General features: G+C 32.7%; 3 protein-coding genes and 1 non-coding gene across 5 annotated transcripts; 2 read left to right on the top strand and 2 right to left on the bottom strand.

The window, feature by feature from the left end:
* Positions 1-97: 97 nt before the first annotated feature.
* On the top strand, positions 98-4,977 carry LOC107434863 (heterogeneous nuclear ribonucleoprotein 1). The gene is made up of 5 exons (XM_016046359.4): positions 98-429; positions 553-683; positions 1,000-1,222; positions 2,416-3,598; positions 4,270-4,977. The coding sequence occupies exons 3-5, from the start codon at positions 1,001-1,003 to the stop codon at positions 4,281-4,283; spliced, it is 1,419 nt and encodes a 472-aa protein (XP_015901845.3). The 5' UTR covers positions 98-429; positions 553-683; position 1,000; the 3' UTR covers positions 4,284-4,977.
* A 1,953-nt stretch (positions 4,978-6,930) lies between these two features.
* Positions 6,931-9,243, bottom strand: LOC107435194 (putative yippee-like protein Os10g0369500). Its single transcript, XM_016046752.4, has 3 exons — positions 8,890-9,243; positions 8,320-8,428; positions 6,931-7,447 (listed from the first exon to the last, which is right to left on the bottom strand). The coding sequence occupies exons 1-3, from the start codon at positions 9,030-9,032 to the stop codon at positions 7,364-7,366; spliced, it is 336 nt and encodes a 111-aa protein (XP_015902238.1). The 5' UTR covers positions 9,033-9,243; the 3' UTR covers positions 6,931-7,363.
* Positions 9,244-10,317: 1,074 nt separating this feature from the next.
* LOC107435191 (ras-related protein RABA5a) lies at positions 10,318-14,401 on the bottom strand. Of its 2 annotated transcripts, none has more exons than XM_016046749.4 (6): positions 14,244-14,401; positions 13,752-13,800; positions 12,468-12,554; positions 12,228-12,374; positions 11,631-12,078; positions 10,318-11,116 (listed from the first exon to the last, which is right to left on the bottom strand). In XM_016046749.4, the coding sequence occupies exons 5-6, from the start codon at positions 11,968-11,970 to the stop codon at positions 10,779-10,781; spliced, it is 678 nt and encodes a 225-aa protein (XP_015902235.2). In that variant the 5' UTR covers positions 11,971-12,078; positions 12,228-12,374; positions 12,468-12,554; positions 13,752-13,800; positions 14,244-14,401; the 3' UTR covers positions 10,318-10,778. The 2 variants fall into 2 exon arrangements, with proteins under 2 accessions (XP_015902235.2, XP_015902236.2); XM_016046750.4 differs by having other exon boundaries at positions 12,477-12,554.
* Positions 14,402-15,762: 1,361 nt separating this feature from the next.
* On the top strand, positions 15,763-15,843 carry TRNAL-CAG (transfer RNA leucine (anticodon CAG)). The gene has a single exon. It is a non-coding gene; the product is annotated as a tRNA-Leu (tRNA).
* Positions 15,844-16,392: the final 549 nt, after the last annotated feature.

Here is a 16,392-nt window from a genome sequence, read left to right as displayed (position 1 = left end):
TTTAAACGTTTAACAGAAATAGTAAGATTTTTATTTCTATTTTTTGTGAAATCAAACTTAAACTTGGGAAGTCACCATCTTCCATCGTCTCCTTTGTAACTTTCTTACACGAGAGGATAGCCAAAGCCTCTCTCTCTATTTCTCTCTCACTAAATATATATTAATATATATATATTCATAACCCATTTTCAGATGCAAATACCTTTTCTCATACATATCTTTTCTTCTCTGTTTTGATACATAGCTTTCATTTCATTTCATTTTTTTTTTAATATAGAAATAAATATTTATCTAAATTGAATCAGCAAATAGTTGAAAGAACCAAAGGAAAAGAGAGCTAAAAAGAGGGCCTCTCGCCCTCTAATTTTATTATGCGTCCTCTCAGATCTTAGATTCTCACGATTTTTCCATCTGGGTTATCTTCATTCGGTAATTTTTCATTGGAAATGCTTTGCTTTTCACGTTTTTTCCACAAGAAAGTTCATGGGTTTTTGTTGGATCGTTTACTCGTTCCATGTTTAAATTTTTATTCTTTTTGGCTTTGCTTCTTAGAAATCCTGAGATTGCGGTTCGATCGGTAATTGTTCAGCGAAGGGTCCGATGCTCCTGGATTGAATCCGAGATCACCCATTTTGTATCAAATAACAAAGAACATACTAGCTTCGTGTAAATTCTCTTTTAAGGTACAGTTCTTATTGTTTAATCTGCATTACGATAATTTATAAAAGGTGGTTTCTTTTGATGTTGCATCGAAGTCTCTGTCCCTCTGAGAATTATGAAAGCGTATATGGGATTCTAGTTTTTTCTTGTATGTCTAATTTTTACCCAACTAATTCCTCAGAGATTAGATCCGATGTGTGACTTCGTATATCAAATATTTCTTTTTGATTGGTGTAGAACATGAATTTAGAATTGCTTCCCTTCTGTGTTAAAGATAGTTATTGTCAATCATTTTATTTTTCATTGTTGATAAGATTGTTGGTATTTTTTTACAAGCAGAATGGAAATGGAACCAGGCAAGCTATTCATTGGCGGTATATCTTGGGACACAAATGAAGACCGTCTTAGAGAGTATTTTCAATCTTTTGGAGAAGTAGTGGAAGCTGTGATAATGAAGGATCGAGCCACAGGTCGTGCCCGTGGATTCGGTTTTATTGTTTTTGCTGATCCTTATGTTGCAGAGAAAGTTGTTACAGAAAAGCATGTGATAGACGGTAGAACTGTAAGTTTTGCTCGTGAATTTGAATTCTTATTGCTTGTCAACATCTTGAATCTAGTAATACTGTTGTATTGATTTGCTTATATTGTATCTGACCATATGCTTCTGAAATATTTAAAGGAGTTACTTATAGATTAGGCTGAATGAGAATATTTTTCAGTGTGTCAATAAAGCAAAGTTTTTATGCATGCTTGCTAATTTAAGCATCATATAGTAAGTTCTGTTTATCTTTTTCTTGACTCATTTAGGTGGATTGTTGTTTTGAAGGATTGCATTTGTAAAAGAAAACGACTAAAAATTGCAACATTTGCATATGCATGGAAGCACATGGTCACACTCATAATCCCATATTAAATTACTGTGAGGATAATGTTGAGAAGAGCAAGTTAATCAAACCAATGACACTAGACAAGTAACCTGTTTTCATAACTTTCAGTGCCTATGGGATCTGTCATTTAGTTGTACAAGCTTTTCAAGATGGTCGTTAGCACGATTGCATTGCTGCATTAGAACAAAAATGATATGATGATGCCAAGGGATATTACAATTGGCGCATAGGGAGTTGGTTCATTCAGAAAGCATAGTTATAGATTAGTTGTAGGAATCCTCTAATTAATGGTTAGCAGGATCGTACCATGCCAATAGGGAATAGATTGAGTCTACTGAAAAAGATTGAAAAAGTGCATCGATAATCATAAACAGGGACAAATATTGGGTACATATACTTTTTTATGGTCTGATTTTGATACCTGGCAATATTTTCAATGATGCTTGCAGATATAGATGCCACAATAACACATTTTCAAGGATCACTAATAAACCCTTTTCTTTTTCTTTGTTGCTTGCACTGGTTAATTATGTTGCTGGTCAGCTTTGAAACTGTGTACCAATTAATAATAGAAAAATAAATTTAGGGATGGAAATTTTCTTACTTGTATTTTGGTTCTGTGTTTATTTGTTTATTTATTTCTTTTGTATCTTAAAATGGTTATAAGCCTAGTTTTCCTCATCAGTCCAAGTAATTCAAAATGAATATCATTGGCGTGAGAAAAAAAAGTAGAGAGGTCAGATGTAAATTTAAGTCTCTGCCATTTATATATACTTATTTAAGATATAATTAATTACACTCTCTGGAATCCATTCTGTAGTGTAATTTAAAATTTTGCAATCTCATTTGTAAAGATTGATATCCTCAGGTTGAAGCAAAAAAGGCTGTTCCTAGGGATGATCAGAACATGCTGAACAGAAATAACAGCAACATTCTGGGGTCACCATCTCCTGCTCGCACAAAGAAGATATTTGTTGGAGGTTTAGCATCCACAGTAACTGAGAGTGACTTTAAGAGATATTTTGATCAATTTGGGACAATTACTGATGTTGTGGTGATGTATGACCATAACACACAAAGGCCAAGAGGTTTTGGGTTCATTACTTATGATTCAGAGGATGCAGTAGATAAAGTGTTATACAGAACATTCCATGAACTCAATGGTAAAATGGTTGAGGTTAAGCGGGCTGTTCCCAAGGAGTTATCCCCTGGACCAAATCGGGGCCAGTTAGGTGGTTATAGCTATGGTGTGGGTAGAGTTACTAGCTTCCTTAATGGTTTTTCTCAGGGATACAATTCAAGTTCAGTTGGAGGATATAGTAGATTTAGTCCAGTTTCTGTTGGTCGGAGTGGATTGTCCTCATTTAATCCTGGATATGGTACAGGTCTGAATTTTGAGCCAGGTTTGAGTCCAAGCTATGGGGTAAATGCAAATCAGAGTTCTAACCTCAACTATGGACGGGGGTTGAGCCCTTCATACAATGGAAATTCAATCAAATATGGTAGTGCTGCTGGTTATGGTGGGGGCAATGGGGGAAACAGTTCTATCCTAAATACAGTAGGTCGGAACTTGTGGGGGAATGGAAACCTTAACTATGCTGCAAACTCCACAAACACAAGTTCTTTTATGGGGTCTGGAAGTGGTAACACGGGAATGGGTTCTTTCAGCAATATTGGAGCACTTTGGGGATCCTCACCTAGTTCAGGTCAAGGTGGAGGTACTGGTTCAACATTTAGTAGTGGAAGTCTGACTTATGGCAGTGGAGATGTGAGTTTTGGGTCAGCAGGGTTAGGATATGGGAGAAACAGTGGAGCTGGTGTCACGCCAGGATTATCATATGCTACAAATGATGGTTATGATGGGGCTCGTACCGACATTTTTGAAGGTGGTTCGTTTTATGGAGATTCCACATGGAGATCCTCACCGTCAGAACTGGAGGGGTCTGTCTCATTTGGTTATGGGCTTGGAAATGCAGCTTCAGATGTCATGGGTAAAAACTCTGCTGGTTATGTTGGTGGTTATGGTGTTGCCAATAGACAATCTACTAGAGGTACTTAATTGATCTATATTTTCTTATTTTTATTCTTTATGCATCTTATCTTCATTTAATTGAATATATCTTTTAAACGGTATTTAGAGAAGGTAATCCACATAGTTACAACAGCTATGATTTTAGTGACAAAATAGCACTGGCTTCTCCTTCTGCCTGTGCATTCATTGCATATGGCAATTGGATAGTCTGTGCTTGATCACAAATATTATGACCTGAATATTAACTTTATGTGGGCCTCTTTTGTTATAAATGCAAGCAGTTGAGCATTGTTCAGTTAGGTTTATTACAATAATAAGATTACAGGCTTACTATGTTGTCTATTGCTAACCTATTGGTTTTTGAATGCTTTTTAATTGTTTGAATATGAACAATTACTCGCAGGATACAAAATTTACTTGACATCAAATTCAACATGCTCATAATTATGCATACACGATACATGTATTAATATTGTCTTCAAACTCATGTATGTTACAATTCATCAAAAATAGATGAATGAGAGTATAATCAGCAACATATATGAGATCAAAGTTGTATTTTAGAAATTACCTATATCTATATATATATATATATATAAATATATTTTGTTGTTTCAATCTTGAAAAACATGTTAGTTTTGATTCTGTAAACATTTTAGTGATATACTTCTTCGTCATTGTTTTCTTCAGGAATTGCTGCCTAGGAAGTTTATGAATACAAATTTCAAAAGGTTATTACTGTAGGTGACGTGTATTTGGTGAGCAGGTCAAGAATTGTGAATTTTCATCCATTTTCCTTTGTTGAGATACTTCAGTTTACATGAAAAGCATGGTTAGAGCTAATTGCTTCGTCTGTTTTGAAGAACTTTTCGTAAAGAGCAAATTAATTTACAAGGTGATTTAAACGTTACGTTTGAGATAGTTTCATATAGGTTTCTTCTCTTTCGGATTTCATTTGAAATGTAATCAGATTGTGGGGTGTACACTCAAGAGTTATTGTATCATGTGTCTCTAGTGACAAATCGATACATAGAAAGTGTCAGTTTTTTTTCTTATCCTCCCGTCCCATTTTGCTGTAATATCGAGCAAAGTTGTTGTTTCTTGTCAGGTATGTTGTTTTTGTTTTTGTTACACTCTCTTTCGTTCCTGTTTTCTGGTGGGGAGATTGTATGAGATTTGTGGTTGGTTTACTAATTTAATACTCTCAACTCTCAAGGGATGCTGAAAATAAGTTTACGACGACATAGTTTTTTTCTTTTTTCTTTTTTATTTTGGAGACTGCTACTCATATACTCCATTTTGTGTTTGATTGTTTACTCCACCAAAGAGTAGTAGTTTCATGTAGTAAATATTTGAATGTTGTAAGTTGTGTATACACTGGCCTTCTATTTTTGGTTATTTTAATCTTGTTCCAAGCAAAAATATAAATATACACATACATTGGGAACATCTTAATATCTTTTTAGTTCTTGTCCTTGTTTTCTTCCTTTACTTTGTAAATTGAGTCTAATTACAAACTGAAGTCTAGTTCATGTAGATTTCTGTGGATTATGTTGTAAAGGAACTCCATAAATTATACAAATTCGAGAAGGGAAAATATCATAGACCACTTGTAGGTTTGATTAAATATTATTGATCCCTCTGAGGTTTCAAGTTCATCAGACATCCCTCAACTGTTGGTTCCTGTTAAATTTAATGATCAAAGGTTAATTTGGTAAATTTATTTATATTTGATATAAAAAGTGCCAAAAAAAATAATAATAATAATAATAATTCTGGGATTGCATAAAATATTTGAAGTTTAAATTGGTTCCCACTTTCTAGTCAATATTTTATATATGTTTCTTCAACGTAAAATAAATCATAATTTGTGATACACAATGTTGAAAGATAAACGTTAAATTAATATTTATTTCAATCAACGTGAGGGCAAAATATATTTTTTACAATTTAAATTGGCCAAAATAGAATGTTTTTAACAAATGTTAACATATAGAGGGTAAGTGATGAATTTACAAATTTTAGAGGGATGAATGATGTTTTATCAAACCAGAAAGGGTTATAAAATTTTCCCATTTGGAGATTCTAGAATATATAAATTCTTATTTATATGTTTTCCATCGTAATGTTGTGGTTAACCAATCAATAATCTACATTTTTTTTATCCGAATAAATTTCAAAGTTAAAAAATAACATAAAGTTTTTTTTTTTTTATTGTTATTGTATTAATAGATTTTGCAACTGATTCGAATGGTCCACAGAAATAGTAAACTGAACCAACAAACAAAATCAATGATAATGATAAATATAAAAAAAAAATATGAATATTAAGTAATAAGCTACAAATCTATCAACTTTTTAGTTTTTGGTGTATGTCTTGTAAGGGAGCCGAAGCATCGATATTAAACAATACAACTTCACAACCAATGGATGTGAAAAAGGGTAAAACTTTCTTGCTGAAGTTTTATATTCACTTGTTTTTCTTTTTTTTCTTTGTTTTTAAGGGAAAATTTCTACACACATTAGCTCTAAAATTTTTAATTAATATATCACTGCGTAGAATTTACCTTGGATGCTTCCAGAGTAAAAAGGCACACACTATTTAAAAAAAGAAAAAAAGAGGTCACTTTCCCTTCTGATTTGTTTTCTTTTTAACTTGGAAACTCATTTGAAATTGTCAATCTAGGCAGGCAACTTGCTTCTCTTTTTAAATATACATATAAAATTTTTGCTAGTTGGATTACATGCATAAACACGAGGACAGAATGAGAATGCACCCAAATTTATTTATTCCCAAAAATAAAAATAAAATGTTTTCCCAATTTTATCCAGTTAGCTGCTACCTTATCTCCATGACAATTAAAATATTTAATTTTCATTTGTACAGCCTCTTAATTTTTTTTTTTTTTTTTTTTCATGGATTTGCCTTGACCTTGTTCATGGGCTTGCAGACATTTATAATTTTAAAGTCCTAAAATATGTGGTGGCTTTGACTCTTATCCGTCAGGCTGTTCCTTTGCTAATGCTTTCAAAATCATTTTCATGGTGGGTAATCCCTGCATCACCCAAGTAAGAATATCGCTATTGGGTGGTCCATTCCCTTTAGAAAATGATCATGATTCCCTGTTAGATTAAGACGTCCTTTCAATTGGAATGCAAAATAAATAAATAAATAATCCTTTCAATTCAATATTCTAATCTGCGTTTTTTTTTTTTTTTCAACCATCAGCCATTTTATTTTAAAACCATCCATGAAAAACCCTAAGCGAAGATATATCATATAAAATATGATATGGTATCAATATAATATAATATATATCTCACCCAAATTGCTATATATACGCTAGGATATATTCTCCAATCAAGAGGATCAATCAATTAAAAGTTCAACAATTCACTTTATTGTCCATCTAACTCAGGATTATTCCTCTTACTTTTCGTCGTCCAGTTAAAAATTACAGAACAAGAGGGATACCATCCATCAGCTTAATGTCTTTCTTCCTTTCCTTTTGAGAACATAAAGCCAATATAATTTGGCAGAAAATGACATGATTCCACTAATAACTCAATGGAGTTCCAAGTTCATCCAAAAATAAGCAAAAGCAAGAAAACTATACGACCAGAGCACTACAATTGCATTTTCCTGTTCAGAATCCAAAAGGTGCCTTATAAACTTGCAGCAGCTGCATATCCAGTCTCATAGCACAATCTAGGTTCAGTATTCATAACTGAGCAAAAAATGGCCTAAAGTCTACTATTTTCTATAATGGTTTTGTATTGAGCATCACCAACCCTCCTTCAACATCCGTTCCTTCTCCAGAATATACATTCCTTCTTTATACTTTTGGCTTGGTTCATATGCCTTCTCCTATGATCAACAGCACACAGAAAGGAAGTTAGCTTAAGATGGAAAGCTGAATACTGGAAGTGAATAAGCGATGACTAAGAGACTGCAAAAAAGAGAGATTTAATCATCTGTGACAAAACGTAGTAGATGCTTGATTTGGAAAAACAATAATAGAGATTCCGAATAAAACAAAGGAAAAAGAAAGCAATTTTAATATCACTAAAACATAAGGAGCTTATCCATATCTATCGCAGATATACACATGCAGAATATCTTTGTGGCCCACACCCAAAAATGGAAACAGACATTTCTGCAATTCAATTACACAATGTTTGGAGTAACACAGATCTGCCGTGCTTGGCCATGTCTTCCTAGTTAACTGTCCATTAAGGCAAATCATAAATGCATGTTCTATTATCAAACAATAGCTATTCTCCAAGTAGATTGGAAAGTATCTCATGCTTTTCTACAAGGTATGACAACCTAAAATAAAAGTATACAAGCAGTTCAAACAGCTGCCCTTTCTCTTTTGAGAGAGGGAGAGGAAACAAAAGCTAGCAATTACAACGCATAATAGAGATGCTGCCAATACATACTACTGAAATCACTTGTCAAAGAGAATCCTTATTTTAAGGATTTAAAAATCCTAAGGGGTTGTTTTTTTTTTTTTTTTTTTTTTTCCAAACTATATGCAATATCAATCAGGAAAAGCACTATATCATAAAAGGACAAGAGGAGAGCGGGTCAAGAAAATACCAATGCAGAGGCAGCACTACATACTGATTCAATAAGCCTACATGTAGGTTATAATAGATATCCGAAATTCTTTGACAAAATGGGTAGTCATTCATGATGCAAAGTATTAAAAGGTTAATCAAAAATTCACAACTTACATATCTCCAACCCAGTATCTGTTGGCAAGAGCTGCAATAGATATCATTCACAGTATGCAATCCGCTGATGAGTTCTCTCTCTTCAATAGGACCAAGAGATACATTTACCCTGAAAAAAGTCTCCACTGATTAATCATCAATCAACCAGCCATTGCATTGTTTAGCTTGTACCTACCCACCGAAACTTGGTAAAGCGTCTATAAATCATACAATACTACAGGACACTCAAAATAGCAATTTGATGGGGGTATAACTTAGGCATGTAATCAATCTCCTGAAACTGCCAATTTCCACGAAACCCATCAACCATACAACACCGCCACCGAATCCTATTACGTAACTACTAACAATACGACCCCATAATTTCTAAACCTTTTTCATTTAGAAAACAATATCGTTCATAGGTCTTGAACACAAAATATTACCACCGAAAAAAAAAAAAAAAGGAAATATAAATACTCTTAAATGTGGAAATTGCCTATGATCAAATAAAGAGCAATAAATGAAGATTGGAAAATTATTTAAAAAAAAAAAAGAAAAGAAAAGAAAAAGGGGGATAAAAGGAGATACACATTGCGGAAGAGGTAGGCTCTGCCAAAACGGCCCTGAAAGTCCTTGGAAACGATGTCGTCGTGAGAGGCAAAGTCGACCTTGCAACACTTGCACTTGAAGATCTTAGGCCCACTCAGCGTCTCTACGAACAGCCGCCCCATGATTATCAAATATGGAAATATATGATCTTCGATTGTTACCTTTTTTTTTTTTTTTTAATTGCCCTAATTCCCAAATCAATTTGTCTCAAATTAATTTGTCAAAAGAACTCCCAAGAAAACCAAATTGGAATCGGCCACGGATGGGGGTTTCGTGTTTCTGCAAAAGATCACAAATATCATGTACGAAGCGGCAAACGAAGCGCATATAAAAACTGTCAACATCTATAAGGAGGAGGTCCCGAAGTCCAAATAATCCAATGCTGCAGGTGTCCGGAATTTCTATTCTCAGGGTTTAATAACATTGTGACACATCACTACTAAGTGGGGATATATCTGTCACTTTGTCTACTTTCTTATTTCTAACAATTTTTGTGATGGACCTCCACCTTCCAATCTCTGCCACTTGTCCCTTGCTTTCCTTCCCTTGAGGAGGGATGGCCAATCCTTCCCAGGTATCCCTTGGTTTACTTTTACTTTTACCTGTTGACTTTTTTAATTTTGTATATATATATATATATATATATATATATACTGGTAGAATTATCGACCAAATTTTATATATATATATATATATATACTGGTAGAATTATCGACCAAATTTTATCAAATAATACGACAAGTTTATTTCGCTAAGAGTAGATGACATTGTTTTATTGAGTTTTAATTCGTTTATATTAAATTTATCCAATATCAACATAATATCACAAAATTATTACTATCGTTTAGTAGATTATGTGATAAATGTATAAGTACTCGTATATAATTACAATAGGATTTTCATTAAAGATCAATAACATTTTATATTCGCTTATTTTAGGCTTTTTAAGTTTTTATTTTTTATTTTTTTGGTTATTTTTTATAGACATATCGGAAAGGAGGAATTTTTTAGTCACAAACCTGGTTATATGTACCATAGTTATTACTATAAGAGTTCAAGGAACAAAGAACAATTAACCTAAATTAACTATGGGTAACTAACTATATGCAGAGAAACAAATTACAACTTCTCAATTCATCCAAAAAAATAAAAAAAAAAAGTTTTCAACATAATCGTTGAATTTCACAACTCGAACAGAATCTAATTTGTCATTTAGAAAGTGTTATGTTGCAATTTAAACTACATATTATAAAGATTAAAAAAGGAAAAAAAAAAAAAAAAGTGATAATAGCAAGAGTGTTTGATTTCGTTAGAATGGTATCGCTTCCAAGCAAAGCATACATAAATCTCTGACTGACAGGAGCAGAATAAAGGACACAAGAAAGTGACAAAAACTAAGCAAAGGAATTTTCAGAGAAAGCCTAATAATGAAATTGACAATCCATTTTAGAATCCCCTCGTAACAAAAGCCAGTGGATTCAAAAGTTTCTTCCAAAATAAGCGATGCCTTATTATAAACGAAAGGGGAAGTTGGGTAACCTGTTAATCATAACAAAAACAAAAAACCAGCCTAGCTATGTAGAACATCAGGATTAAACAAAAAAAAAAAACTTAAAAAAAAATTGAACATTGTGTAACATAATTTTCTTATCCCCCTTTCACGTCATTTACATTTTCTACTACTTCAATTCCACTTCTTCAACCATCATTGGCTTATAATAAGTAAAACCAATTTAACTTAACTCAACATTTCAATATATTCGAAATCTGGTCACACGGAGAAGGAATGTGGAGAACCTGAGTGGCAAAGAGACTTAGTTAGAACCAGCAAAAGATTATTGAGAGCTAACAACACGTGGTGTGTTGCTCTAGGATGAGCAGCACCCAGCTTTTTTGGGCTCCGTACTTGCTTCTTGGATATCTTCTCCCTGTAGAACCACAGTTTTCCCATTCCCTACCCAGCCAGGATCTTGTTTCTTGAGCTCTTGAGACAGCATAACTTTTCTGCTTAATATATTATAGATCTCTTTCACAACTGTCTGAAAGGCAGAACTGACATTAGATGAATCGAGAGCCGACGTTTCCATGAAAAACAAACCCTGCGCTTCAGCCAAGGCTTTGCCTTCAGCGGTAGATACTTCCCTTGCATCCTTCAGATCGGACTTGTTTCCAACAAGTATAGTAACCACATTCATGTCGGAATGTGCTGTTCAAATGTACACCCACCCAATCAATCATCACTCCATTACATTGAAAAGAACAGAAAAATGCAAGGTAATCTTTCATAACCACCAATATATATGCTTGAATAAATATTATGCATTGACATGGAAATTCAAGGAAATGGATCCATTTGTCAGGGAACATACAGGAAGCAATAAGCAGAAACATCAACTGTAAATTTGTAAAGCTCAAACTTGAACATCTGGTGTGTTCATGTTAATCCCATTAAATTCAATAATTACTTTGAAAAAGAATATGGGGATGATGGTAAAATAGTCCTTCTCAAAGCAAATCCAGCTACTGTCCATGTGTATCATAGATTTGGGGGGAAAAAAATCTCAATGTAAAATCTTGCAGGAAGCTCAATTGAAAGCAAGTGCAAGAATTGTGTAATGTAGACAAAACTGCCTTACAAGAAATACAAAAAAGGAAGATACTATGTGTGAGTGTGAGAAAGGCAGGGAATAAAAATCAAAGATTAATGTCAAGACTCTTACTGTGAAGTTCATTAAGCCATCTTCCAATGCTCTCGAACGTCTGGCGTCTACTTATATCATACACCAGAAGAGCTCCAACAGCACCCCTGTAATATGCTGATGTAACAGCTCTAAATCGCTCTTGACCAGCTGTGTCCCATATCTGTGCTTTAATTTCCTTTCCATTGATATCCATCTTCTGGGTTTGAAACTCTACTCCTATAGTTGACTTTGAATTAGGGTAGAACTCATCTCTAGCAAATCTTGCAAGCAAATTTGATTTTCCAACGGCCGAGTCACCAATGAGAACAATCTTGAAAAGGTAATCTTCAGTTTTCTCCTCCTCGGAATAAAAAGCCATTGTCAACCTTCAAATTGTCACTCTACAGAACCATCTTAATAAAGAACAGCCATCTGGATTTTGGATCTCTCAGTGCTAAAATTTTACCTTTAAAATTTCAACTTTCCCCTATTCAAGGTGAGGATACGGAATTATACATACGAGAAGAAAGAGCTGAGTGGAGAAACTTTGATTGAAAGGCAAGTATATGGAGGCAAAAAGTTGCCATAAATAATTACTTGGATGCAGCATATAGGATGCAGAATCTGAAAAGATACCTATCTTATGAAGCTAGTTTTGGAATGAAAAGAGTAACTTGTCTGGCTCCACTTTCAGCTTCTTGCCACGGATAAATCTATCATGTAGCTTTCTCCTTGTCAATTCCAATCTTGCACTCAAGAAAAAGTGACAGATGTCCAAGGCCCCTGCAGCATCAAAAGAGCATCAGTAATATCGGACTAACGAAGATATGAATTTTAATTTTACGATCCAACAAGTTTTAACCTCGTATGGCCTACCAGCAATACCTCAATCTCTCGTTTGACCTTAATTTTCACCTCCTCCCACTCCAGCTCCCTCTCAAGCTTGTTGCTTCTTGATCAACCCTGAGAATGAAAATTTATTGCATGTCAGCGGTGTAACAACTTGAGAGCTTCTACCAGAAATCTCAATCGGAAGTTGAGAGATTCTCATATGACAAAAGGGACACAATTCAATGAAGATTTCCAACATTACTTGACCACAGATGTTGAAGATGAAAAATAAAACAACAAAAAAAAGGGGTACTATAATATCAGTATTATATTTATCCTTCAGCTTTTATGTCCAAAGATAAGAAATCTAGTATTTCCCTCTTTTTCTTTCAGTTCCAGCTTTAATGAAGTTCCATGCCAAAATTTTAAGGTGTTTCTAATTAATCATCCTTTTGGCGCTAGTTGACTAAATGAATGGGTGTATTTTCCATGATGAGTTATTAGCCTTATTATTTCATTATTAGGAATATTATGCACTGTGCCTTGCTGCAATAGTGATCATATGTAAATGATAGCATAACAAGAATAAGTGCAGTGAATTATTAGTGTTTCAGGCTTCCAGCTTCCCAACTCCAACTCCTTCCCACCTTTTCTACTCAATTCCTCTCCACAGGAGAAAAGGATTAAAATAATAAAATAAGGATGAAACCCAGAAAAACCTATTTCCAAAAGTCCAGCCTTTGCCTTGATTTTTAGAATACAGAAGTGCAAAGGCAAGAAAGAGGTAAACATAGGGAAGGAACTCCTCTAACATTGAAATAAATGAGTTCTTTTACTTCAAGAAAAGAGCATAGACAAAGAACCTAAATTGCAAAGTAAATCATTTACTGCCATTATATTATCTTCGTAGCCGGCTAAAACAATGGATTATAACTAAAAGGAAATCAACCTACCAAGTATTTATGAGAAATGTCTAGATGAACACCACCCACATTCAAACGTAATTCTTATTATAAACCTAGAAAATCCAATTAGACAGAAACTTCTTATTCTTATTGTTATTCTTATGTCAGGGGATCCAACTATTTAGCTCTCCCAAAACAATCCAAAGATTTGACATTTTCATGCCTGGATACCATTCTAAAGAGCTATATTTACAATGTCATATCTCATCGATTAGCTTAAAAGAAAGTACAGAATCACCAACATTTCCATCGAGAAATTAAGTTATTGCAGTAATATCTATCCCCCATTCAACACGGATAAATGCCCCAAATCAACACAGAAATTCTCAGAGCCAATTAAAAATCCTTAGATTCTAAATATTACCTGATTGCGGACTCAATTCTAGCTCATTAAGTTAAACTTGATCATATACCTGCCAAAAGCAATTCCATTTTAACATTTTCATATAAATTCAAAGGTATAACCATATTGTTATTATATAAAAATAAACAGCATCAATAATCGTAAAAATTCATACAAACAGATAATTAATCAAGATCCAAATAAAAGCAACGAAAATACTCTATAAGAAATTACGTACATTAGGAATATAACTGAAATAATCATACCCAAAATTTAAAAATTTAAAAAAAAAAAGTATAATAAAATCAGAATTAAAAAAAAAAAAAAAGTATGAATTTGATAACGACATTGCATCATTGGTTAAGGCTCTTGTGACAGAAGAGCGAGACCAGATGTGAGGGTGTCCTCAGAAGATTGGATAGAAAGAAACATTGAAACGTATATAAATATTATATATATATATATATATATATATATATATAGAGAGAGAGAGAGAGAGAGAGAGACTCTCACAGCGGGGAGTGTGAGCGAAGGCAATCAAAGGAGAAGATCAGGCGAGAACGGTAGAGGAGGAGACGGTGAGAAGAGGAAACGGCGAGAGGATGAGGATAAGGGTTCACTTCACAGGTACCCACCGGACTAAATGAAGGGGATGATCATCATCAAACTAACATCCTCAAAGGGTATCTTTGGTATTTTTCTAATTTGCCTTGGGTTTTTATGTCTCATTAAATTTTTGCAGTAAATTTTACATTCCACAATGGAAGTTACAATAATTTCACCTTTTAATATGAATAATATCACACCCTATCTCATCTATCAATATGTTATAAAAAAATATATATATATATATATATATATTATTTAATTAATTTATATTTAATAATATTTATTTTTTAAAAATATTATTTATTTTTAAATTATATTAATACTGTTAATCAATCAAATAATAATATATATTTTTAATAAATAGATTAATAAATTAATTGATTCATGTAATAATACTTTTTTAATAGAGAAAATTATGTATTGTTATCTTCTTCTTTTTTTCGGGATAATTCATTATTATCCTTAGCGGTTTCAAATTTTTGCGAGTGTATTATTTGTATTTTTGTCAATTAAATATATTTATTTTAAAAAAAAAATGATTTTGATTACTCCATTCTAACACAAATAGAATCAAAATGAATGAACAGAAAGATAGATTAAAAAAAAGGGGGCTAACACACGTGGATCATCTCTAAGCTTGTTACTCTCGAATTGGAAAAAAGGGAAAAAGATGATAATAATTAACCAGGAAAAGTGGATATGATAGTGAATATTTAGTAAGTTAAAATTTAATTACGAAACTAAACAAAATTGGGAATAATTAGCAAGCTTGGCTTTGCCGTATAATTGAATCCTATTGAGCAGAATGCCCTGGAAAAGCATATGGGGGGGAGGCAAAGTCCAATAAAAACTACTCACCATATTATTCGTTAAGCAAGCTGACACATCTCGTCCACCAGTTCTGAACCAAAAATATATTAATTAATTTATTAATTATACAATAAATATATGAAACTCTTAATATTATTGGATGCCAATATCACCCTTCCAGTCCATCATATGTTTTTCGTGAGATTTCATTTCTATCTTTGGATACTTAACGTCATTGTACTATATTATTATTATTATTATTATTATTATTATTATATAAAACTTCGAAACAGACAGGTCATTCGATAATTTTTTTTTCCCTTAATTTTGAAGGAAAAAAATATTATGTTTCAGTTTTTCTTTCTTCCTTAATTTGTAGGTTAGCTAAAGTATACTTTCTATTTTTGTTCTTTAAAAAAAAAAAATACTAAACGAATAGTTATGAAATTAATTTGTATATACATGAACTAGAGTCATAATTCTTATAAAAAGAAAGTAATCGTAATATATTTTTGTAATTTTATCTAAAGTCTTCTATAAACCATTTTGTAGTAGAGGAATGATCGATTTTTCAATTAAATAAATAAATATTTTGGTTTGCAAAGTAATAGAAGTCAAGATGGCCGAGTTGGTCTAAGGCGCCAGTTTCAGGTACTGGTCCGAAAGGGCATGGGTTCGAATCCCATTCTTGACACTAAATTCTATTTTTGAAAATTTATTTTATATTTTACCATGGTCAAGCAATCAAGTTAATAACCTTTTTATCCCTTTCCTTTTTCGTGTAGATAAGTAGTGTAATATCCTAACAAATGAAAAATCAAATAACCTTTTTATTCTTATCCAAATAAATAAAAACATAAGAATCAAATCAGCAGTGAAGCATTATCCAACAGCATTTATATAGTTTTATCCAAATAAATAAAAACATAAAGATCAAATTAGTGAAGCATTACACATTTGCATAGCCTTTAGTGTAGATAAGTATTGTAATATCTTAACAAATAAAAAATCAAATAACCTTTTTATTCTTATCCAAATGAATAAAAACATAAGAACCAGATCAGCAATGAAGTATTATCCAACAGCATTTATTTATTTTATCCAAATAACTAAAAACATAAAGATCAAATTAGTGAAGCATTACATAGTTAAATTAGCATTGGTCTCTGGATTTTTTTTTTTATTTTTAACATATATTGGTTTCTAGATTTGATCAACTGTTGTGTTACTAAAAATTTCCCAT

Source organism: Ziziphus jujuba, chromosome 1, assembly GCF_031755915.1.
Source record: "Ziziphus jujuba cultivar Dongzao chromosome 1, ASM3175591v1".
NCBI lineage: Eukaryota > Viridiplantae > Streptophyta > Magnoliopsida > Rosales > Rhamnaceae > Ziziphus > Ziziphus jujuba.
Note: the sequence above shows the minus strand (reverse complement) of the source record. Positions and strands in the feature narration are given on the sequence as shown.

Bases quoted from the DNA above. Each gene is read 5' to 3' on its own strand.
- LOC107434863 (XM_016046359.4), top strand. From the start codon at position 1,001: ATGGAAATGGAACCAGGCAAGCTATTCATTGGCGGTATATCTTGGGAC. The intron at 1,223-2,415 runs GTAAGTTTTGCT...TGATATCCTCAG, and splicing joins ATGTGATAGACGGTAGAACT to GTTGAAGCAAAAAAGGCTGT.
- LOC107435194 (XM_016046752.4), bottom strand. From the start codon at position 9,032: ATGGGGCGGCTGTTCGTAGAGACGCTGAGTGGGCCTAAGATCTTCAAG. The intron at 8,429-8,889 runs GTATCTCCTTTT...GACTTTTTTCAG, and splicing joins GCCTACCTCTTCCGCAATGT to GGTAAATGTATCTCTTGGTC. The intron at 7,448-8,319 runs GTAAGTTGTGAA...TGTTGATCATAG, and splicing joins AGATACTGGGTTGGAGATAT to GAGAAGGCATATGAACCAAG.
- LOC107435191 (XM_016046749.4), bottom strand. From the start codon at position 11,970: ATGGCTTTTTATTCCGAGGAGGAGAAAACTGAAGATTACCTTTTCAAG. The intron at 11,117-11,630 runs GTAAGAGTCTTG...ACATTTGAACAG, and splicing joins ATGGCTTAATGAACTTCACA to CACATTCCGACATGAATGTG.